General features: G+C 38.7%; 2 protein-coding genes across 2 annotated transcripts; one reads left to right on the top strand and one right to left on the bottom strand.

Annotated features, from left to right (window-relative positions):
• Positions 1-16,220: 16,220 nt before the first annotated feature.
• RpII140 (RNA polymerase II subunit RpII140) lies at positions 16,221-22,127 on the top strand. The gene is made up of 8 exons (XM_043413450.1): positions 16,221-16,352; positions 16,505-16,918; positions 17,574-17,728; positions 17,834-17,992; positions 18,082-19,524; positions 19,669-20,130; positions 20,616-21,217; positions 21,482-22,127. The coding sequence occupies exons 1-8, from the start codon at positions 16,334-16,336 to the stop codon at positions 21,765-21,767; spliced, it is 3,540 nt and encodes a 1,179-aa protein (XP_043269385.1). The 5' UTR covers positions 16,221-16,333; the 3' UTR covers positions 21,768-22,127.
• LOC122407320 (E3 ubiquitin-protein ligase TM129) lies at positions 21,883-25,463 on the bottom strand. The gene is made up of 6 exons (XM_043413451.1): positions 25,165-25,463; positions 24,508-24,757; positions 24,247-24,439; positions 22,958-23,152; positions 22,733-22,881; positions 21,883-22,606 (listed from the first exon to the last, which is right to left on the bottom strand). The coding sequence occupies exons 1-6, from the start codon at positions 25,364-25,366 to the stop codon at positions 22,483-22,485; spliced, it is 1,113 nt and encodes a 370-aa protein (XP_043269386.1). The 5' UTR covers positions 25,367-25,463; the 3' UTR covers positions 21,883-22,482.
• Positions 25,464-25,589: the final 126 nt, after the last annotated feature.

Below are 25,589 nucleotides of genomic sequence, written 5' to 3'. Positions count from 1 at the left end.
TGGCAGAACGGCGACCTCTTGTGCCACAAATATTCCGAGACCGTACCATTGCCGACAAATGCTTACTTGTTTCAATAACTGCCACTGGGTGAATCCACTGAAAGTACAAGAATCTGATTTCGTAGAGACTAGAGACCCTGGGATATCATTCGAATCAGACTCTTTCATTCTTTTCGTTCTTCTTTCCAGTTCATCGCATTCTCTGTCAGTTCACTCGAATTCTCTTCACTTCTCTCTCTCTCTCTCTCTTTCTCTTGCCACTCCCTTTCTCCTGCCTCACATAATCATTTCATTTCACTCTTTGTCTCTTTCGTTCATATTCGGCCTCGCGACTAATGAGATAGCGATCTCATTGAATTTCTCCTCCCCGTCGCATTATCTCCTCTCTTCGTTGCACCACCGCAGCAATGATGTACCATTAATTAAATTCAGCCTCGCAGCTACATTGGTCTCCAGGCATGAGCCCAAAATGGCAGCTACATATAGGGCCCAAAGAATACAGAGAGAAGGTTGTACGAAGCACTAGAAAGTTCACGACTGCGAGATAAATTGTACGACGTTTTGTGAATATAATTTAAATTGAATTCGCCGATCTCGACAATGAATCAACGAAGCTCTGGTTTGCCACTGATGCGAGAACTTTTGGATACATTTGCCTCACTCTCGCTCTCGCTCTCTCTGCCTCCCATTCCACCCTTCGTTCTCTTTATTCAAACCTCTCGTGATGGAGAGTATTGGGCCACAATTCCTGTTCTATGAATTCTCATGGCATCGAGAGAATAAAGATATCGTTTGACGTATTTCACTTTCCTATGTTGGAATAATTCATTTCAATTTGCAAACGACTCCACAGTCCATACAATGATCCAACGAATATGAGCCGTGCGTTCGGTACTTTCTCATTCTTGTACGGCCTCGAATGCAGCTGCGATCTGTCGCGAGAGTAACAAAATATTAATTTTCACTAAAAAATTTCAAGCCTCTCCGGATGCACGCGATCTTTCGGTTTGAAATAATTGATTTACAAGTGTTTTATACCAAAATCTATGTTTTAATAGAAGAGCATTGGTAATATATAGAATTAGGGAGAGAAATGGTCGAGCATTATTAGCATTTTTAGTATTTTCCGTTCGCATGCATGTCCCGAAAACACAAATTCTCCATCTTCAAACTTCAGACAAAGATCGAATCCCGTGAAGTCGCGTTGTCAACTCCAAACCAAGAACCCAAACAGTCTTTGTGGATCATCAGCCTTTGCCTAAATCGATTCGTATTCTCAAGATTTCTATCGTAGCGCTTTGCAAACATGTACCCGCGAGGAAACAAGGAAATTACTATAACCCATCCAATTTCTTCCTGACCCACTTCATTTGAACCAGTGACCTAGAACCGCCCTCTATTGTGTACACGTTTGATGAGAGCTTTGAAGGGCTCGTCCAGCTCGTGCGAATACATTCGAATACCAACGCTTCTCGGATACTCAATCTTCAAAAAAAAAAAAAAAAAAAAACAAGAGACGAATCATTCAATTCTCTCAAAATTGAAGGTTTCATTTCAATCTTCGTGAGAATCAATTTCAACGCGTTTGTAGACTTCCAAAAATCACCAGAAAAATTTTCTTCTTTGCTTTTGCACATGCGAAAATATCGCGAGGCACTGACAGTTGGGAACGATGTTTGCAATAGAGGAAAATCAACGGCGTACGAATATTTGATAGGTGAAAGGTTTAACGTAGCTCGACACAGTAGATGAGAAAAATTGTTTTCAAATGAGCGCGGATCACGCCCCGAGAACGATCAATCCATCTCATTCCGATCGAATATGATATTTAGGTGATGCGACAATCATCACTCTCACTCAACCCCACTTTCTCTTTCATCTGCGATATCCTGCGTAAAGAAAAAAAAAGCTATCGTCAATTCCACCTCGCCTGAGATGAAAAAATTCACGCTCAGTATGGTTTGTCCGGCTCGTAACGCCGACAGCTGTCCAACCGATGACGAAGGGATGAAGGTTAAACGGATGTGGAAGCGCTTTCTTTATCCGATAGTTCAAATTTTTCAAGCGGACAGCTAAACCCCTGATTTTTTTGATTTTTTTTTTTCATTTGAAAGACGTTGGAAGATGAATAAAAAAATTCCGTTCTGCTCAATTATCCACTGTCAGTCGTAGAATACTCTAAAATTTTTCAATCAAACGTACATTTCTAATACAATTTTCAAACTTTGGTTAAATACAGTTTTAATGAAACGAGTAAAATATTCAAAAATTACGATCAGACTTCACGAATTATTCGTAAAAAATGCTCGATCGTCGTCGAGACAACGAAAGTGGTTTCAATGGGAGCCGATCAATCCGTTTTCTTTATTACTTTTGTATCTTTGATAAATATCTCACAAAATGAAATGCCATTGTTAGGAAAATTCAAAAGATAAAGCCTTCAGAAGCTCTTTTATTTAGATTATCTATACAAAGAATTTTCCTGTAGCGTTGTTCATAAGAAGAAAAATCGTTTCGAATGAACTAACAAAAAGCAACGAACATATTGCAAATCTTCCAATACGTATACCAATCCAACAATCTCTCTACCTATGCACGCGTTTTGACAGCTGTCGAAGAAGGTGGAAAATACGTTTTTTTTTTCATGTACAATAAACATCCGAATACACATACACGTGAATGTGCACACAGACTCCGCGTATGTACGTAAAAAAAGACAGCTGAGATAGAAGGTCGAGCAGGGGGTTCAGATTCTCGGGCAGGTGTTGACAGGTACGGAAACGAAAAAATAAAAAAGGAAAGTCGAGATAAAGTTTCCATCTGAACGTGGGTGGATTCCGTTTTACAAGGATATCGAGTTACGAACGAACGGAAAGCGTGGATGACTATAGAATCGTGTTTTGGCCACGTATAGACTTCCCTCAAAGAAAAGTTAAGTTGAAATTAAACATGCACTGAAATCCAACAACGTTGTAATTTAAAAAACTCATGGCGTAGGACTCTGGGAGAGCAGACTTTTGAAGTGCTTGATCAGCTGGATCCTTTTTCTCAAATCGACTGAGCAAAATTGTTTCTCCATTATACGATTTTCTTTTGAATTTATTAAATCCTCGCTTGATCCATGCAGTTTCGTTCATCTTTCATCGGGCTCATATCACTTGCATTGATTTGACAGCATTTCCCTAAATAACCAGAAATTTAACGATTTCTCGCAACGTTTGAACGAGACAAAAGGGAGGGATAACCATCGACGAAACAGACCCCGGAAAAACGCCGCCCGTGAAATAAGGTCAGCAAGCTGATTAATAAAGGTTTTGGTGCCGATAAAAATTTGATTTTCCCCAATTGCTCGCGTGCGGTTACGTGTTGCATGCATCATTTTTAAAGCGGAAGAAAGGAGGAAGGCGAAACACTTGCCAATAAAATGTTGTCTTCTACAAACCGGTTTAAGGACGTGACGAGGAACGTTTCAGGCCAGCCTTTCTCGCCAATTGTCACACTCTATTCTCGACACTATTTAGCTATAAAGCAGAAGAGGAGCACAATCGAGCGTCGTAAATCCATTGTGTGAACGAATTCGACCACGTCCTGGCACTCTAACTTCGTACGTATTTACCAGAACGTTATAGGTATAATATATATATACGTGTACGTATGAACGTACGTATCAGAGGCACACATAGGTACAATGCAAGTAGTATATTATGTACATAAAAGGTTGAAGGCCGTTGGCTAAGCGGAGAACCGCAAATCCAGCAGCAGGTAACCGCTTCGAACATGTACGAATGTGTACTTGGTTGAAGAAGGAGATAAAAGGGTTGAAAAGTGGCCAGAAATACCTTGAGTTATTCCATCGGATTTCTCTTTCTACTGACGATGAGAATGAAGAAAGACTCGACTCTTCGAGTCCTTATCCATTCTTTATTCGACACGTGCAAGTGGCCTTTTAGTCTAATTCATCGTATAAATTATGCAATTAAAAGCTCGATTATGCGAATCTCCTAGTCAATCCAAAACGAAGTCTCCCTCACGTCGGAATACTTAAATTACTTAGCCAATAGTTTCCGTACTTTTCAAACTAAATTTGAATGGTAGAGTTTTCATTTATTGTTGCACAGTCGCCTGTTCAACCAGCACTCATGTCAAAAAGTCGACGTCAGGGTAAATGTCACTTTAGACTATTACTGAATGAATGCAGCTTGATTTATAAAATTTTAATTACTGCATTTTTGAGCAGATCGAGTTGTCGTACGTCGTCGCACAAAGATGAAAGAATAAACACGTCGAATATGAATTTTCTAGTATACAAGTTGTCAACACATAAATTTCGTTAATAACCAAGAATTGCATATTGCAGTAGTGGCAAGTTGGAAATCCCTGAGGCCTCCGCTCACCGGGATCAACGGTGTCCCCGGACTCCGCTTAAAATCCACGTCGCCTCGTAACTCTTGGAAGCGCGCAAGATCTTTCGGACCTCCGGAGCTTTATTGGCGTCTGAGATTTATACCCCGTTGTCGCCGTCGTCCTCGTCGTCTGGCCTTTAGTTCACGCGCGCTCCAAACGAAGATAGGAAGGATCGAGTGCACCTTTCTCACCACCCACCTCACCACTATCTGCCTTTCTGACGTTTCACTATCGCACAGACAGACGCTAACTGGTAGCCAATTTTGGCAGATATTTCTCTCTCGCAGAAAAATCATTTCAAAGCTATTCTCAGCTCGTGGCTCGGCTGAAATAAAACGAAAATTTCGGTGACGCCAATCGGGTTTGATAAAAAGCTTACGATAGTTTATATCAGGAAACAAAGCAATTTTTCGGAGGGAAATACAGACGAAAGCGTGTAATTCGACCTGGTAAATTGAACCGTATTTAATCTCCGACTATAAATAAACAAGTGGTGGGAATTCTATGTCTATTAGAGGTGAGCAGAAAACTGTAGGTATGCATGGCTGTTTATCATTGCTTCAAGCGAATATCTGCAACATATCACGCGTGTTATCTACTTGTTCACGGAAAAATTCATGGAAAATGTATTTCCTCAGGTTTTCCACGAGAGCTCGAGGTTTACGCTCTAAGAAAATGTGAATTCTATTTATACGGTTCAGGATGAATGTGGTCTTCGGTAGTGAATGCACGGAGAGGAGTTTTTAATTTATAGAAATACTCGTAGACGGTTTTCAGTGGTATTTCACTGGGGAATAGGATAGAAATATGAAAATATGAGTGGAAGAAAGGAATGAGAAAGTACGAGAGCAATTTATAATGCTTACAAGAGTGATAGACGGAAGAATTGTTTTGCGGTTTTCATCAAGCGCTCCGATGCAATGCTCTTTCGGATTGCAGGCTTCTCCTGTACTTTTTCAGTTTGTTATCGATCGAGTTGTTCGATCGTTATTTTCGGACGTTATCAAGAATGGAGTGGGACTCCAACTATTTTATACCACATAAAGTCATTCTACAAAGCCACATACCATTACACGCGAGCATGTGAAAATGATCGAGCGTTATACCGAAGCAAATATCCCTGCTCTCCTGTCCCCTTGTCTATTTCCTCGTTTCCACAGACGTCGATGCATTTCTCTTCTAGCACTGATTCTCCTATCAGAATCTCCCTTCATCATAGGCTCGTTCGGAAAGAAGATATTGCGGGAATTTCTGCACATTACTCGGATTGCTTCGAGCCAAACAGACGTACATACCTCGAAACAAGAACCACTTAGGCGACGCTCTGACTCTGTACAGAAATAATTAAAAAAGTGCTTGTCGCCTGACCGATTTTCAATGTTTTTCACGTCTTTAAAAATCCAGTAAATAGCGTCATTTCGATGGAACGTAGCATTCCGAGAGCTACAATCAAATTTTGTGATCAATGTATACACGAATACCTAACAACGCTTTGCCAAAGTTCGTTGGCAAAAACCTCTCCGTGGTACTCGACACTCCATGAGTCTCGAATCAAAGCGGGTAATGTGATCAAATGGAATTACTATTTTATTAAACGTTCCGGGAATCAATGTCAAGAATACTTGTTGAATCCAGTGGAAATAATTCACAGGAAACGATGCAGATGAAATGAGATCGGAATCGTATTATTATCATACGAATATTGCAACGATTCAATTTTTATGTTTTCTGTACTCAAGTAGTAATCGTTGATTGCAGAATAAGTAAGAAAACTTCTATAGAAAATAACTGGCGATCGATAAAGTATAGTAAATACGTGGCCACATTTCTGCGTAGCTTCGGCCATCTCCCGGCTAAAGAGGCTTCGGGCGATGGGCGATACCAGTACTTGGATGGGTGACCGCTCAACCAGTGCCGGCCATCCGTTAACCCTCTCAGACCGAGACCTATTTCGCGTTGACGGAAAATGATTCCCTTTATAATTTTATCTCAAAATACTTTCTAGTTTCCGAATCCATTGTGACATTTCGGTTTTTTTGTTGGGAAATATGAATTTTTGAATGTTCGCTGCGCGCAGCACCAGGTTCTTGGGGAGCAAAATCAGGAAAATTTACGAATTAATCTAGCACCGAATACCTTAAATACATCATATTAGCTTCCCTTTGAAAGGAAATAACGTTTGGAGTACGAAAAAAAATGTATACCCACTTTTCTTTTGCGATAACTAAAGCACCTTTTCACACAACGCCAGCTCAACACGAAACGCCGACTTCATATTGATATTTCGATGAGTTAAAGCAGTTTATCTCTTGGTTTAGGAGTATCTAAGGTGCAATCTAACCTTGCTTCATGGAAATAGGCAGTTAGAACCCCGATCTTACTGACCGATGCAGTTTTATTGGGCCTGGAAGCGCGTGTTGCGTAGAAGCAACATACGGTCCGAGAGGGTTAATCCCTGAACGGTATAAACAGGGTTTCCGGAAATTCTGATCTCCCAGACCCACTAAAACATGGTGAAAAAAATAGCAGGAGTTTTCACAGTTTCCCTGGGCCCTCGTGCAAATATTTAACGGTAATAAAGCACTAGGAAAGAGAGGCTGCGAGCAGATAATGGGAAGCGATAAGTGGGATCAACGCGTTATAGGTTGGACTTCTGAAAACCTGATAAGGTATATACGGAGAGGAAGAAGACAAAAAATGTTGCGCTAAAAATCGTATGGTATGCTTTGAAAACAGAAAGTAGAACATTTTTCGATTCTCTATTGGTGATTTCAGTTTCCCGATGTATTTCATTCCTTCGTTTTTTATGATTCCATCCTCCTATTCCCCATCCAATTTTCTATATTATTTTTACGACCCCTCCTCATTTCAGCTCTCTCCTGCCTTTCTCATCATGTCTGTGGCCGTTTTAGCCAATATGTATCGTAAATGCACTCGGGAACAGGAAAAATGCAGCAGCGAACCTAGTCGATGCATGCGGCCTTTTCAAACAATTCCTGTGAGTAAACTCGGCTAGGAACACGTATTGTTCGGAAAAATGACCTCCCGCTCCACGCTCCGATGAACCACAATGAGTACTCGAGGTCTGGGAACAAGAATTGCTGCTCAATTTGGGAGACCGCCAGAGTCGTATATACTCACACTATATATTTTTGTCGATGCCAGCGGTTTCTACATATTAATAAATAAAACACATCGTATTCGAACTCGGCATAATTCGACTCTCCGGAAGTTAAAAAAAAAAAAGGAACTCTGAAAATCCTACAAATGATCCCAGTCCCCATTCTTCATCTCGCACTCCCATTCCGGCGAGCATTCCGGTCAACGAAAGCTTCTCCTTCCATCACAATTAGTGAATTGAAAAACGAATTTGAAGTTGCGTTTCGGCCGGATTTTCGTTTGCTTTGATTTGCAGATTGGCACTTTTTGCCAACTGTACTTTTATTTTCGATCTATGCAAGCTTGTCGCAAAGAAAATTTAGTCAGAGAATTTGTTTGATGGTCGATCAAAGTCATCGAAACTTCTACGTCCTACGCGCAAAGATGTCCTTGGCTAGAGGCACACGCAATCTCTCCGAGTCTTTGGTATCCGTAATAAAATATTTTTCGAGAGTGATATGAAAATGCCCAGCGTCCCTTTGACGCCGCTACTTTGATGGACCCAAACGCATCGTGACAACAGTCCAATCGATCGTTGAAGCAAAGCTCGCATGGATCTCAAGTGTTTGAGGTGCACTTGAACAAAGAGCAAAGGGTCTATGCCCCCCAGCGATAAGCGTCAAGTTGCGTAGGTATTTGAAAATTGCTTTTTACAAAGCACTTCGACGGAGGGAGAGAAAAGAGCTCGTGTATCAACATATCGAAATGGAAGAATTACGTTACGGTTTTTTTTCAACTTTGCTGTTAGTCTGTTGGATACTAAATCCCAACAATCGCTCGACTGATTCGTCGTTTTTTTTTAAATTTCTACATTCCTCGAGATAGGAACGTCATGCGAAAATTCTTATTAAATAACATCAAAAGTTGAGAAAGTCGGTGGTCACAAAACTAAAAAAAAGAACCCGAAGAAACTGTATGGCGCAAAATGATATTCGATTGAACATAGAAATATACGTGAGGCTTGAACTGCCGACACTTTTAACCCTTCCGTAAGAATTAACCCTCTCGGACCGTATGTTGCTTCTACGCAGCACGCGCTTCCAGGCCCAATGAAACTGCATCGGTCAGTAAGGTCGGGGTTCTAACTGCCTATTTCAATCAAGCAAGGTTAGATTGCACCTTAGATACTCCTAAACCAAGAGATAAACTGCTTTAACTCATCGAAATATCAATATGAAGTCGGCGTTTCATGTTGAGCTGGCGTTGTGTGAAAAGGTGCTTTAGTTATCGCAAAAGAAAAGTGGGTATAAATTTTTTTTCGTACTCCAAACGTTATTTCCTTTCAAAGGGAAGCTAATATGATGTATTTAAGGTATTCGGTGCTAGATTAATTCGTAAATTTTCCTGATTTTGCTCCCCAAGGACCTGGTGCTGCGCGCAGCGAACATTCAAAAATTCATATTTCCCAACAAAAAAACCGAAATGTCACAATGGATTCGGAAACTAGAAAGTATTTTGAGATAAAATTATGAAGGGAATCATTTTCCGTCAACGCGAAATAGGTCTCGGTCTGAGAGGGTTAACAGCTTAGACCAGACGCTGGGAAATTCGCTCGTCCTATTTAAAATTCATCGAGGTTCATCTACACAGAGTAGCTCAAACTTCACAATCATCTAACAACGGAAATAGATTGGCTATGATGAGTCTACGAATCGGAGGTTTCCTGAAACGATTCTGCAATCTGACGAAGGGCTAATAAACTGCTACGGTACGTATGAAAGTCTGGCCGATAACACGTGCGCTGGCAAGGACGGTCTACCGCAGGCGATTGGGTGATCGTCCCTAACAATTCATAATTCCTCAACGGTTGATCCAAACGTAAAACATCCGAACGCTTTTCAACGCACGATTCCCTAGCGAATCTGAATTCCACAGGTTCAACATTAAATTCTGGGACACCCGGTGCGTGGACACCGATGGCTTCAACCCTTGGACGAAATTATTGCGCGCGCTCGGCCGCGAGACATTTGACAGCTCGTTAGCTCGTTTCGTAGGGATTGGGAGCGGTGTCGATTCCCAACCACCACCTGTCAGGTTTCGAGCCCAGAGACGTGGCCCTATCTCTCGTTCCCGCTCCCGCCCACCCTCGATCTCGCTCTCTCTTTCTCACGCAACCGGCCTACCTGCCTTCGGTTCTTGATATCTCTGTTCCTCTGATTTACTCGTTCTGCGTATCTCCTTCTATAAAGTCCTGGCGACGATAGAGCAAAAGAGAGACGTCAACAGCGCGTGCCAATCGTCTCTTTTCGTTCTCTGCCATAGCTCGAGAGGATTCCCTCCCGCACTCCCGCTTCGTGTGCACGTTAGTGTTCACCGTCCTGTATCGCTGGTTGCATGCGCATTCCCGAGAATCATCTCCCTCCATATTCTACTCTTGCGCCTGACCCATCCCTCAAACCGGATTTGGCACATTGCCGAGGATTAATTATGGTCCCTCGACGACCAATTCACCCGAGCCATCCGCTCGCGATTTTCCCAACGAGCCAATACCAGCCAACGTTCGCCATCGAACGTTTCCCCAATTTCATCCACTTCAATTTTTCTATAAACCTCGCCAATCAATCTTTCAATACAGATACAATGAACTTTCCCATCGAGACAACAAAAACACATAAACATGTTGTGTACCGACTGCCCAGAGACAACGTGATTTATGCCTGCCTCTTTCATGTCAAAACGGACGTAATTTCCTCCCGAAATATCGTGCTCCTGGTTATGTCACAATTTTTATTCCATTTCATTTTTTCTCGATTCGCTTGTTATACGAGATGTTTGAAAGTCGTGATAATTGAATTAACAACGTGCAATCGATGGGCGTTTCAGACGAATTCGCTTTTCTACTTCTCGAAAAGTTTACATTCGACGATTGAACTCCCAAATGGATTGTTCCATCCACACATTATTATGATTTTCCTTCCATACTTGCATTTCCCACGCCGATTCCAATATTTCCAATATTTTCGACTCAAATGGCATCATCATATACCCCATTAATCTACTTCCAGAGCTTCATGTTTTCCGCTATTCTCAAATTTACCAGAAAGTAAGCCACTTTTTATGGAAAATAACATTTAAGGGAGTGTGCTTTTTATAAATAGACTCTGGGGCGAGATAACCCCTTAACAAAAAAATGACTCGAGCAGCTGTGAATTAGTATCAGTGAACCGTATCCTAATGCACATTCGGAAGGGTACCCGCAGGGAACATGCGAATGGAATCTTATCGAAAATTCTTATCATCCGTCAAAATAAATAAAAATTGAACTCGATAAGAGGACAGAAAATCCAAGGAACTGCAGGCGTGTGGCGATCGTGTGCACTGATTCGTGATGTTGCGATAAGAAAACCCGGTGGACAGGAGAATATTCGATGAAAGGATGGTCCAAGATCACGAACGAAGAGGAGAGACAGGGCAGGTGCTGGGTGTTCTCCACCTCGATGGGCAGCTGCAATCACGACCGGACCATCTGCCGTCTTCGAAGAGATATAAACACGAGGACGCACCTTCCTCGAGCCCGATTCTCATCTTCCACCCATATTTTCTGCTTTCTTCGCACGTATATTTGCCCGAAGACTTGCCAATTAGACGCTCCGGAAAACACGTGCCCCTGTATGGAGGCCCCGAGAATCCAAACTTCCGGTGCAACACGATTTTACAACTCCTTCCACCAATTTTAAAATTCTCCAGTACCGCAAGGTTAAAAATAATTCAACAAGGTGGCGATTCCACACAAAAAATCTTTCTTCATTTCTCAATAGAGCTTTCGGTAACCGAAAAAGCAGTCACCGCTCGGCTTGTGGAGAAATTTTTTATCGGATCTAAAATAACATGATTTTGCAAAATAAATTCCACACTGAGTAAATATTACTCGGACGTTTGTTCTTGAACTTCTGTGAAAAGGATTTTGCTGATTGCCCAATTTTTTTTGTTGCATCAAAAATCTTAGTTAACAAATCAAATCAGTTTATCCAACAAAATTTATTTGAGATTCATATTTGAACCATAAAAATAATAAATAAAATGAAGCGTTTGAGTGGAGTTAATTTTTGTTTGGACTAACGAACTTCAATTAGTTAGACTAACTTTTCTAATCCAACCAAATCATTTCAACATAAAATTATTTAATTTTTTTTCGTCCTATGTCTGATGGCTCAGAAAATTCCGTGATATCGCATATTCGATATACGGTGTCCAAGCTCAAAAGAACTTCACGGGAAAAACATATAACGACGAACGTGTCCGTGCTGAACTCGCATGGAACATTCGACGAAATAGTACGCAAGAATTATTGTCACGCTACTATAGTAAATTCCCTCCGTGATGCTACATGAATAATATTTGTTTCATCTACAATCACTCGAACGATACAGATAATCAACAGAAAGAAATGCGGATGAAAGGAATAAGAGACGGCTATTTTAAATCATTATTCATTTATTTTGTTATTTTTCTTCATTCTTATCCATTCACTTCCTATTTTTAATCTTTCCATTTTTCATACTTTATTTTCCCTCTTCTGGTAGAGCCATGCAATTCGCTCTTTCGTGCAAGCCCTTGGAGGGGATAAGCGAATCTATCCCTGCGTGACGGTGGGGAAAGGAACAATAATCCTGGAAGGTTTTCATACGACTAGCATTGTATTATTTCAGGTATTCCTTTCACAAACCCGAATATTCTACAAATAACTGATTCTAAATTACAGTAAAGCAAAAGTGCATGCAAATAGATTGGCGAAATTTCAGGTCAGGTTATCGAACATTTAATAAAGAATGAAAACTTAAAAAATCGTAAAATTTATACGGGAGCTTATATTTCATTTCATCATCACCACATTTCTATTCGATAATTCATATACTGAATAAATCTAAGTTCCTGATACGAACTGTCTCTCAGGTAGAAAAAAATATAAGAAATCCATACCGACGATAAAAATGAAAGGTTACCGAATTTTTAAAGAGATATTAACGATAAAAGTGTTGGAGAAATGGCAAAAGCAGAAGCTTTTCCCATATAACCGCGACTCTTCAGAGGTTAGGAAACAGTCCAAATTTCGAGTGCCCTAGTTTGCGCCCCCAAAAAATATACGGTCATGCGAAAGGAATATCTTAAGGCGATGGAGCAATCGCTATCTCGCCACCGTGAGTGCGAGAGAGATAGCTGCAATTTTCGAATTTGAATATGTTCGACACGGTTCGATCAATAAAAAAAAGCCCCTGTCAGTGTATTTTTGCCATCTTTTCGCGTCCGCTGACAGAGCCTTTTTTTGATTAGTCAAACGACAGCGGAGAATTTTCATTTCGAAAATTCGAGGTGAGGTTAGTCGACTGATCCATGCTCTTAAGGAGTTTCAGTACAGAAGTCTAAATATTAAGAAATTTATTAAATTTGGTGATAATGTTCTTCAACATCGAGTGTGAAAACACAATTTTTTTCAAAATTTTCTTCTACTTAGTTATCGAGTAATTACGCATTAAAGCAGATTTCTTATGCCTGGAATGTATATCTATATATATGGAAACGCTATGCTTATACACGTGAACTTTAGTGATCAATTACTCGATAACTGTGTAGAAGAAAAATCTTAGAAAATTTGTATTGTCAAATTTGGCACTAAAGAATATGTTCACCAAATTTTATAAAATTCTGAACTTTTTGAAATTTTTTATGTTTTTAGCATGGTTTAGCATGGCAACATTGTATCGCCTGTACCGAAACTATTCCATGATGACACATTTTTACAGGTATTTTTCAAAGAGTCATCTGTATTTTTTAACCGATTTTATTGCACCAAGTCTCATTTTGTTTCTCAACTGATCCTCTACCAATTCACCACGTAGATTTTCCTTTAAACTCATTCCTTCAGAAATTATGAATGAAAAAATTTTTTCACTTAATGAACAATTAGCTGCAACAGTGAAACGACCAAGTTAAAAAAACAACTACATGCTAGATTCATAGAGGAGCAGTTGAGGAACAAAATGAGACTTGTTGCAATAAAATCGATCAAAAAACCCAAATGATTCTTTAAAAAATACCAGTGAAAATGTGTCAGCGTGGAAATTTACATTTATCAGTTGATGCTTTTGCAAAACTAGCGTTTTTAATATTTTTTCTTGCTCCCCTAGCCGAAAGTACGAACTTTCCGGCCGCATTTCAGGCCGGGAAGAGCATTTGCTTGAAGCGGGCGCGTATAGCGTAGCTTTCATCATTCATGTTATGCGCTATACTGCCTTAAACCAGGACGAATAACATACATTTGTTCGTCCAGATGCAAAAACAGAAAATAATGTGACCGGACTAATAAAATGAATATGGTCGTCCGGAATAATGTTGTATTTCCAGATTCCAGGTTCATAGGAAAGCAGCACATATTCATATAAATTGTCAAGTATAGCGGGAAATATTCATATAGAAATTGTTAACTATCATGAGACTTTAAATCAAACATTTATCAGCGAATTGTTTATTTGTTCTAATAATATTGTTGTATTATTGTGTGATATTTTCGTGTGTGTTTTTTTACTTTTTGTTTATGTTTTTAATGCCCGCCCCGACCAGCAAAACCTCGGCTTCGCCTCGGTCCTGCAAAAGTCGGGCGGGCGCCCCCCCTCACGATTGCTAGTAATTATTGAACGTACTTTCGGCTACGGGATCAAAAAAAATAGTATACAACCCACGGCCCTAATGTTAGATGCCAGGAAATCCAACTTTCGGGCCTAGGGTTGTAATATACTATTAAATCTTAATAAGATATGCTATAATACAAATCCACTAACAATACATTAAATCGGTAAGTTAAACTTGGTCTAGAAGCGTTTTGAAAATTTAGTGCTCATTTGACTAGCATGCAGTACAGTAGTTACCTTTATGCTAAACCATGTTAAAAATATTAAGAATTTCAAAATCATGAGAATTTAATAAAATTTAGTAAATGTATTCTTTAAAAATGTATAAGACATATAAATTTTTTTAGATTTCTCTACCACATAGCTCTCGAGTAATCCCTTTTTATAAAGTAAGATTGTGACGCGTGAATTGGCTGTTCATATTGTCGTCGTTTTTCCGTGATTCCGATTGGTTCTTGAAACACGAGCATCGTGGGGCTAAATTCATTCGGAAAAAACAACGTTCACCCGTCCTGTCAAAATGACAGCTTGGAATTCAAACACGACACTGAAGTTTGCAACGTTGGAGTCCAACGAAATGAATGAAAAAAACATTCGTAATTCACTCATTTTTTATTTCACGAAGTATCGGTGCAGCTTAATAAACTACGAATTGCAAATTCGGCAGAGAACGAAATTGGAGAACTACTCGAATTATTGAAGGCTTTTTTACATCATTTCGTTGAACTCCAACGTTGCAAACTTCAGTGTAATATTCAAACCATCTTTGACATTTTCTCGATAGCGTTTTGCTCGACTCGATTTCTCCAAAATTCTTCGAATTGGACATCCTTTCAATAGTGACTCAATAGTTATTAATGAGTTGAATTATTAATCCTGGTAAAAATAAATAAAAAATTACGCTGTGCAAGATGATGACGTGCGCGGAGCGCGCGTCTGTGACTTGCCTAGTTGAACACTAAAGTTCACGTGTATAAGCATAGAGTTTACATATATACGCAGTTATACATCTCGTGCATAAAAAGTTCGATTCAACGCTCAATTATTCGACAACCATATGGTAAAAAAATTTGAAAAAAATTGTATTTGTATACTCGATGCCAAAGAATGTTATCACCAAATTTGATCAAATTCTGATTATTTTTATTTCGTGATCTACCCTCCTTGAAAGTAACTCCTTAGTGGTTAGGAATCAGTTCAAGTTTCGAGTGCCCCAATACGTGCCACCAAAAAATACGGTCATGCGAAAGGAGTACCTTAAAAATATGATTACTCTGAATTGATCTTACAATTACCACATATAACTACATATAAGTTGTTCCCAAAAAAGTAGAGTTTATTTAAATCAACTCCACTTTTTAATCAAATTTCCCAATAGCCCACAACTAAATTTTCTAGGTTTTCGTGTCAGCGATGGCGACCAGAGGCGACCTCTGGTCGCCATCGCTGACTTGCACGGAGCATCATCAAAAGGTTGCACAAATAGCAGCCGAAGAAAAAGTAGGGAACTGTTTTATTGGCTACCACATTTCGGTGCAAAATCACCTTTTCGAAATTAAACACCCATTTAAAAGTTTTGCGAGTTATCCTCGAACGATAATGTCTGAATTAAACTTACCTTCACGATATTTACCAACGAATCATTATTGAAAAACTGGTTTATAAAACTTGAACCCAAGATTCTACATTTATATAGACCTTTTGTTGTTCTTATTTACCATTTTTGTATTTATTTTATTTTTGTATTTATTCTGTTTTATCGTGCCAAAACATACTCGTTTTTTCTTACTAAAACTGGCAACATATAGTCTGCGTTTATTAGTCATTTATTTTTAAAAACGATGATTCACTACTGGAAAACCCTCACCCAACAACAAATATTAAAAGATTTGTAAACAAATAAAAATCAATATGGTAGCGAAGAGAGATTATCGTGTCGACGTCGTCGTCACATCCTCTGTGAAATACTAGCAAACGCCACAGAGACGCGCTGCAGTCGTGCTGAAGGTGGTTTCGCCTTCTAGTATTTAGTTACAAAGTTACGCAGTTACGAGTTTTGCGCTCATAATACAGTCCTATCAATTTTGTGATAGCGTCACAAAAACTAGTATAGAATTGTATAATAATAAAAAAACCTATCGAAGATGTTCGTTCCAGAAGATGGTAAGTTCATAAAATTGAAAAAACAATAAACTTTCTACAGAATGTTCGTTCAACCAACGATATTATGGAATATTCGAATGAGCCGGTTCTAACCTCACTTTTTGGCGTACAAACAAAATTAAAAAACGCGAGGCTTCCGTTTTTTTCAACAGAACAATACGAGGAGGCGGATAGCGAAGAAATATCCTCGAATTTATGGCAAGAAGCATGTTGGATCGTCATAAATGCTTATTTCGATGAGAAAGGTTTGGTACGGCAACAACTCGACAGTTTTGATGAATTCATTGAAATGTCAGTTCAACGTATTGTGGAAGATTCGCCCCAAATCGATCTCCAGGCCGAAGCTCAACATACTTCTGGAGAAATCGAACTTCCCCATCGTCATCTACTGAAGTTTGAACAGATTTATTTATCTAAACCCACACACTGGGAAAAAGACGGTGCACCTTCTCCCATGATGCCCAATGAAGCACGATTACGAAACCTCACTTATTCAGCACCACTTTATGTTGATATCACAAAAACTCTCGTCAAGGATATTGGTAGAGATAATGAAGAAAGATTGGGTAAGTTTGGCACAGGAATTCCACTTATACAATCACTGTCCTATGCTAGTGACAGGAACTAGTTCTCCAATATATCTCTACTAGATATAAATTCGACATGTATCCCAATACCCTTGAAAATACATTTGATTGTTACGACCCTGAAGTTTGCAACGTTGGAGTCCAATCAAATGAACGACAAAAACATTTACCGTTCACCAATTTTTTATTTCACGAAGTATTGGTGCAGACTGAAAAACTAGGAATTGCAAATTCGAGAGAGAACAGAATTGGAGAGTTACTGAAATTATTGGAGAGTTTTTTTAGATCATTTCGTTGGACTGCAACGTTGCAAACTTCAGCGTCATTTGATTGTTCCAATTCCATTTTGTCTTTAAATATTCAAAGTAGAAGGGAAATAGTTGAGACTTTTCAGTGTTTTGAGAGAAAAAATATCTAAACCAGGTGTGCAAAAAGAATTTGATCAAATTTTTTTTGATATACTAGTGGCTAGTGGCGAGACAGTGAGGAGTGCATTTTTCTACTACTATGTGGTAGCATTTACCTCCAAAACTAAAGTCGGACTTGATAATGTTGTTGAACTATTGACTACAAACATACTTACAGAATTGAAAATTTTTTGATTGTTTTCCTAATTAATCATTTTTCTTTCCAGAAACTCAACACCAAAAAACTTTTATTGGAAAAATTCCAATCATGTTGAGATCAAAGTATTGCTTACTATCACAGTTGGCTGATCGTGATTTGACTGAATTGAATGAGTGTCCCCTGGATCCTGGAGGATATTTTATAATAAACGGATCTGAGAAAGTATGTGCCAAGTAATGTTAGAATACATCAAATTATACGAGACTGCAACAAAATTTGTACAATTGAAATTAATTGACTTCTAATTTTGAATAAATTTTTTAACAGGTACTAATTGCTCAAGAAAAAATGGCGACAAATACAGTTTACGTTTTCAGTATGAAAGATGGAAAGTACGCATATAAAGCAGAGATTCGTTCTTGCTTGGAGCACAGTTCCAGACCAACGTCCACTTTGTGGATCAACATGATGGCCAAAAGTGGCGCAGTAAGTTCAATCGAATCATGAATAACTCTCGATCTATAAATTTAAAATAAAATAAATAATGAAATTCTAAAACGCTAACTTTTTACCAGAGCATAAAAAAATCAGCGATAGGTCAAAGAATCGTGGCGATATTACCGTACATAAAGCAAGAAATACCGATAATGATAGTTTTCCGAGCACTGGGTTTCGTCGCCGATCGTGATATATTGGAGCACATAATCTACGATTTCGACGATCCCGAAATGATGGAAATGGTAAAACCATCGTTGGACGAGGCGTTTGTAATACAGGAACAGAACGTCGCATTGAATTTCATCGGTACTCGTGGTGCGAGGCCAGGTGTAACGAGAGATCGTCGTGTCAAATATTCCCGTGAAATATTACAGAAGGAAATGTTGCCTCATGTGGGAATAAGTGATTTTTGTGAGACGAAAAAGGCGTATTTCTTGGGTTACATGGTGCACAGATTATTATCAGCATCATTGGGTCGAAGGGAGCTCGATGATCGGGATCATTACGGCAACAAGCGTCTGGATCTTGCAGGGCCGTTGCTCGCTTTTCTGTTTCGAGGATTGTTTAAAAATCTCATGAAAGAAGTTCGGATGTACGCGCAAAAATTCATCGATCGCGGGAAAGATTTCAACTTGGAACTCGCTATAAAAACTAAAATAATAACAGACGGTCTTCGTTATTCGTTGGCGACGGGCAATTGGGGAGATCAGAAAAAAGCGCATCAGGCGAGAGCCGGTGTGTCGCAAGTATTGAATCGATTGACTTTCGCCTCGACCCTGTCGCATCTTAGGAGAGTCAATTCACCGATAGGTCGCGATGGAAAATTAGCAAAACCTCGACAGCTTCACAATACGTTATGGGGCATGCTTTGTCCCGCTGAAACACCCGAAGGCGCGGCTGTCGGTCTCGTCAAAAACCTCGCTCTTATGGCATACATAAGCGTTGGCTCTCAGCCTTCGCCGATTCTCGAGTTCTTGGAGGAATGGTCGATGGAAAATCTGGAAGAAATAGCGCCTAGTGCTATAGCAGATGCGACCAAAATATTTGTCAATGGTTGTTGGGTCGGAATCCATCGTGATCCCGATCAATTAATGGCAACTCTTAGAAAACTACGCAGACAGATGGATATAATCGTTTCTGAAGTTTCCATGATAAGAGATATTCGTGATCGCGAAATTAGAATTTATACCGATGCCGGAAGAATCAGTAGGCCTCTTCTTATCGTCGAGGGACAAAAACTATTACTCAAAAAACGTCACATCGATGTCCTCAAAGAACGAGACTACAACAACGACGGATGGCAGGAATTGGTCAGCAGCGGTGTCGTGGAATATATCGATACTCTCGAAGAGGAAACTGTCATGATTGCTATGTCACCAGATGACTTGAACATGAAAAAAGATGTAGCCTACTGTACCACTCACACTCACTGCGAAATTCATCCGGCGATGATTCTCGGTGTATGCGCCTCTATCATACCTTTCCCTGATCACAATCAGAGCCCCAGAAACACTTATCAAGTAAGTTGACGCAATAAATCACTGTTCATTTTTTATATTTTTCTAAAATCATTGTCTGCTTAACGAGCTCGTTTTTTCGGTTCCCATTTTAGACATCTAATTAATACCATGAAAATGACAAAATTATGTATTGATCAATTTCAGAGCGCTATGGGTAAACAAGCCATGGGAGTTTACATTACGAATTTCCACGTTAGAATGGACACTCTGGCTCACGTACTTTATTATCCCCACAAACCACTCGTAACAACTAGATCGATGGAGTATCTCAGGTTTCGAGAATTGCCAGCTGGAATAAACAGCATTGTAGCAATTCTTTGCTACACGGGATATAATCAGGAGGACAGTGTTATTCTCAACGCGAGCGCCGTCGAAAGAGGTTTCTTCCGATCGGTGTTTTATCGATCTTACAAAGACGCCGAGTCCAAAAGAATCGGTGATCAAGAGGAACAATTCGAGAAACCAACGAGACAAACGTGCCAAGGAATGCGCAATGCCATTTACGACAAACTTGATGACGATGGTATCATTGCACCCGGTATTCGTGTGTCCGGCGATGATGTTGTCATTGGAAAAACAATCACACTCCCGGAAACCGACGATGAGGTACGTTCAAGAGATTATCCATATTTTTCAAGATTATTCCTGAAATATTCAATATTTCATCATATTTTGAAAGTGTTTCCTTCGTTTTCAATCATTTTAATATTTTGTTCAGAAGTTTGTTTTCTCATCAATTGTGTAGTCAAATTTTTCACGCGGGACGCATTCCTAATTCCGAAATGCCACAAATTGCTCGTGGAATTATCCACGTTCTCTTTTACTGCTCATATAAAAAGTTATCTAGTATCGCATTACAAATGTTAAAAAAAATATTTGTCATGAATCCCGGTCCGTTCTTCTCAAAAGTTTATTGATAACGAAGGATCGATGTCAAGAAGTTCCTTAAAATTTCGAACATTCTATTACTTCCGTTCTCGTGAATAAAAAATGTTAAAAATATTTTTGTTGAAAAAATTTGAAACTATTGATACTTGTATTTTTTCCGTGAAAAATTTTTCACAACTTTTTCGTTTTCCTGTCTTTCGCAGTTGGACAGCACGACAAAGAGCTTCACGAAACGAGACGCTTCGACATTTTTGCGTAACAGTGAAACTGGCATCGTTGATCAAGTTATGCTAACGTTGAACAGTGAAGGTTACAAATTTTGCAAAATTCGTGTCCGGAGCGTTCGAATACCTCAAATCGGTGACAAATTTGCATCGCGTCATGGACAGAAGGGAACGTGTGGTATTCAGTACAGACAAGAAGACATGCCTTTCTCGTGCGAGGGTCTCACTCCCGATATCATAATCAATCCTCATGCTATTCCATCCCGTATGACGATCGGCCATTTAATCGAATGTATTCAGGGCAAAGTATCGGCCAATAAGGGAGAAATCGGTGACGCGACTCCTTTTAACGATGCTGTAAACGTACAAAAAATTTCGACACTTCTTCAAGAATACGGTTATCAATTGAGAGGCAACGAAGTTATGTACAACGGGCACACCGGACGAAAAATCAATGCCCAAGTCTTTTTGGGTCCTACTTATTATCAGCGTTTGAAGCATATGGTTGATGACAAAATTCACAGTCGAGCAAGAGGACCCGTACAAATTCTCGTCAGGCAACCGATGGAAGGCAGAGCCAGGTAAATTTTATCATTAAATTCAATTTACTAACTATTAGCTGAACTTTTGTCTAGAAGTTTTTGGTAAAGTTATTAATCTTATGGGCACAGATAAGATAAAATCTGCAAACTGATGATACAAAAAGTTTTAAATAATTAGTATTCAAGTTTCGTAAAGGAGAAATATTGGCTGATTATTTTTAGATAAACTTTTTTGTTGAAATGATGACAGTAATAAAGATTGTGATAACGGAAAATAAAATTAGAATTTTTTTCGCATTACAGAGACGGTGGTCTTCGGTTCGGTGAAATGGAACGTGATTGTCAAATATCTCATGGAGCAGCCCAATTCCTGCGCGAACGTCTTTTCGAAGTATCCGATCCTTACCGTATTCACATCTGCAATTTTTGCGGTCTTATAGCTATAGCAAATCTACGTAACAATACGTTCGAATGCAAAGGGTGTAAAAACAAAACTCAAATATCGCAGATAAGATTGCCATACGCGGCGAAACTACTTTTCCAAGAACTTATGGCGATGAACATTGCACCAAGGCTCATGGTAGTCTGAAAACGTAACGGTGGAACTGTTTTCGATCAAGTTTTCACTGTGACATTCTCTTCGCAAACTGCAAATTACAGTAGGGTGGCAAGGAGAATGAAAAAACGAAGGAATTCAAAACCAATTGACAATTAAATTATGCTTTTGTTTTCTTCGTTTGTTTTAAGTACACCGATCGATCAAAATTTGCCAGTCCACATTTGAATCGTTCAGTTGTAATACATGGGTTTAAACTTTTGTCGACGGTATTTTTTCTCCGTTCAATACATTACTTCAACAAAAGAACAATAATGGCCCTAACCACCTTCAATCGTTTTGTTAATTACGTTAAATATCATTTGAATAAATCGACGAATATTAAGAATTGTACGTTTAGTGAGTGTTTAATATGTAGATTAATCTCTTAAATAGTAAACATGGAATTTCTCATTTATCCTCCGTATTAAAATGAAATTCATATCTTTATCAATTAAAGAGAAAAACAAACGAAATTTCACTTGTTTTTTTTTCCAGGTTTCAGTCAGTTATCGAACTTTTAAATGGTTTTCGCACACTGAACACGTCAGTTTCTTGAGGTTTCCGGCAAAAATCATTCTTATCAACAATCACAAATATATTTTCTATTATTTTTCTTCTTTTCTTGAGGTACTGACCGCGCGTCACTCGCATTTTCAATTCGCTTACGACTAAGATGAGTTCGAAATCTTTTCCGGCGGGTGTCGCGTCATTGATTCACCGTGTCCAAATAACATACATCGAGAATACAAAATTTAGCTCGACATACAGGACACATGCACTTGGACGAGAGCCAAGTTTCTGGGGCATTTTCGTCTTGTCTCGTGGCGAACCTAATAAATTTGAAACAAAATTATATATTTTGAATCAATCTGAATAAAGCTGTTCGAATACAGAAATTTTTTTCAATTATTAGTTTCTTGAAAAAAAAAGAAGACTACAATCAATAAATGACTAACCATTTTGCCATACAATCTATACACCACATAGGACGACAGTAACACATAACGCAAGCATTTGGACCACCATCGAGACCCATATCGCCACACTGTTTCGTCAATTTTACGTTTGACGTCGCTTGCATACAACCAACGCATTGCTCCAATTCCTAAGAATGATAAAACGTTTATTTTCCCGACTCTACTTGTACATTGTCATTTTTGCTAGAGCAATTGTTAACGTACCTGTTCAGTGCGATAGCGTGAATTTTGTTCAACCTGCTCCTTGAATGTATCGATGAATCTATCCAGCAAAGTTTTGTGGAACGTGACATTTGGCAAAACTGTTATAGGCCGCGAGACGCGGTCCTGCAGATCCTTGAAGTCCAGGGCATTTAGCCTAATGTTGAATTTTTCTGTACCCGGCCTTCTTGGCGTCACCTGGAAACGTTTGTGCAACATTTGCAACGCTTTCTCAATAATAAGGACATGAAATGACGTTGCAAGAATTTTGGAGTAGCTTTTTGGATTTCCTTATTTCATCATTTTTCACTTACAAGTTTTTATACCATATAAATTTGAAAATTTCACCCTCAACCCTTATTTTTCACCCCTTCAAAGATGGTGAATTTTTGTTTTTTTTTTCTCATTAAAAGAGTCTAGTATCCTAAAAACTTGGAATTTTCATGTTCATAGGATAAAAACTTGGAAGTTAAAATCTGAAAATTTCACCCCCAACCCTTATTATTCACCACTTTACAGTTATTGAGTTTTTTTTTATTTCAATAACAGAGTCTAATATCCTAAAAAACGTGGAATTTTTATGAAATATGATATAAAAACATGCCATTGAAAAATCTGAAATTTTCACTTCCAACCTTCATATTTTTACCCCTTTCAAGGGTAGGTAAGTAAAAACTAATTTTAGGAATGGAATCAGCAACCTCGAAAACCTTCAGAAACAAATTTTCGTGAATTTTGGTAACTTATTGGCTCGTGCCAGTTTTGGCACAAAAAATGAAAAAAAAACCTACCAGTGAACCGGTTGATATTCGTATCTAATTATTTAACGAATTATAAAAAAAATTCTGTACAATATTTTCATCAAAGATTTGTACCATAAAATACAAAACGAATACGCTGGTTCATATTAAAAAAAAGAAAATCCACGAATATATTAATTCTTCATAAAAAACAAGTTTCCTAATTTTTTCCAGATGAATTATTGTCGAATTACTTTTTATAATTTTTGAAATATACTTGTCTCAATCCCTCAAATTTTGAACCAAAATAAGAACGTCTAGTCATTAAAGAGCCACTCGGACTTCAAATTTTGAATAAATATTAATCTTATATTTAGCAACCTCCTGAAAATGGAAGTGATCTGAGCCTCTAATAGCTATGTTCAACTGCAGAATAAGGTTCTCTTTTCTCTATCGATTTCCACATTGATAAATTTAGAGTAATAAGTCGCATGCTTCAATAGGAAATATATCTTTTGCGATTTGAAAAATTTTTTCAATGAGCAAACCTACCTCAATATTGACATACTGAACTTCGCCTCTGGTAGCAGGAGACATAGCATGCGTGTCGCTCCTATTCACTATCAAAGTTGTATCCGTTTGGTGAGCGACGTGCAATTTATAAGGTGTCACTTTGATGATCCAATTGTCAGTAGCAACGACCTTGGTAACGCTATTTGTAACTATAACTAATCTTGATTCTATTCTGCAAACAAATATTCAAAATAGAAAACAATTGACTCAACTACAAAGTTTTTAGAGCACTACTCTTACCTTCTGTACTCTCTGTTGATGTCGGAGGCTACTGACATCCAAGAAGAATCGCCATCGCAATAAGCGGAAAGACGTTTGCCAATGGGATGACTGGCCCAATTGTCCGCCGACCATTCCAAAACTTTTTGTAAAGTATACATAGGCCCAATCAGGGCGCATATTGACAGGGTGAAAATGAGCGAATGCTCTTTTCCAAGAAACATTTGTGCAGCATCTACATGGCCTAAGAATACCAATCCCAGGCTATATCCTTATAACAAAAAATATGATTCAAAGTTCTTAAATGTGTCTACCAATATTGTTATTTAGAATATAGTGGAACTGATCAAGAGAATCAATGCATACATTTTTCAGCAATGTTTCATCAAAAATTTGAGAAAATTTTCTGAATAGAATTAGGCAACATTAAATTTCGCACCGTCGAAAGACAACAAAAAATGTTTGTTTCATTCGCTGTTTTTCAAACTTTTCAAAATATTCCAGTTTTGTAACTCGAAATGAATTTCAGATGCTACAGAAAAGAGGCTTGCTGCATTGCAATGAGGTCATTGCTTATTGACATAAACGGATAAAAAACATATCCACACGTGATGATAACATTGGATTATAACATAAAATATTTTGGCATTGGAAACCAGAAATCGGAAACGTTCGTACCAAAAGGAAGCATCGAGTGTACGAAGAGAGTAACAATACTTCGTTTTAAGTGATATTGTATGAAAAATTCGTCCTCGCTCTCTAACCAAGGTGAAAAAAGATCTGTTATGGTTAGGCCAGCTGACACGAACTCGGTGGGTGGATAAATAATACATCCTGTCATTAATATATAAAACAAGGTGTAAAAAAAGTAGCCGGACATCGTTAGTCCTCGGATCAAACACTGTGAAAAACTGAGTCCCCTGTTGAGATATTTTTTTTCAATTTGTTTTTTTTCTATATTTGTTATTATTATTTTTTTGGAGCACCTCCGGTGATTGCGTGTCCATTTGATGACAGTTACGTGGTTCTGTCAACCGCTGCTTGACGTCGCTGCTCGTCGCTTGCTGTTCGCGCGCTCTTGTAGCAACGAACTCACATCATCA

This window comes from Venturia canescens, chromosome 2, assembly GCF_019457755.1.
Source record: "Venturia canescens isolate UGA chromosome 2, ASM1945775v1, whole genome shotgun sequence".
Lineage (NCBI taxonomy): Eukaryota > Metazoa > Arthropoda > Insecta > Hymenoptera > Ichneumonidae > Venturia > Venturia canescens.
This window is presented reverse-complemented; position numbering and strand designations above follow the sequence as displayed.

Bases quoted from the DNA above. Each gene is read 5' to 3' on its own strand.
- LOC122407320 (XM_043413451.1), bottom strand. From the start codon at position 25,366: ATGTCCGGCTACTTTTTTTACACCTTGTTTTATATATTAATGACAGGA. The intron at 24,440-24,507 runs GTAAGAGTAGTG...ATTTGTTTGCAG, and splicing joins ATCAACAGAGAGTACAGAAG to AATAGAATCAAGATTAGTTA. The intron at 22,607-22,732 runs GTTAGTCATTTA...CAAATTTATTAG, and splicing joins ATAGATTGTATGGCAAAATG to GTTCGCCACGAGACAAGACG.
- RpII140 (XM_043413450.1), top strand. The intron at 17,729-17,833 runs GTATGTGCCAAG...ATTTTTTAACAG, and splicing joins TAATAAACGGATCTGAGAAA to GTACTAATTGCTCAAGAAAA. The intron at 20,131-20,615 runs GTACGTTCAAGA...TGTCTTTCGCAG, and splicing joins TCCCGGAAACCGACGATGAG to TTGGACAGCACGACAAAGAG.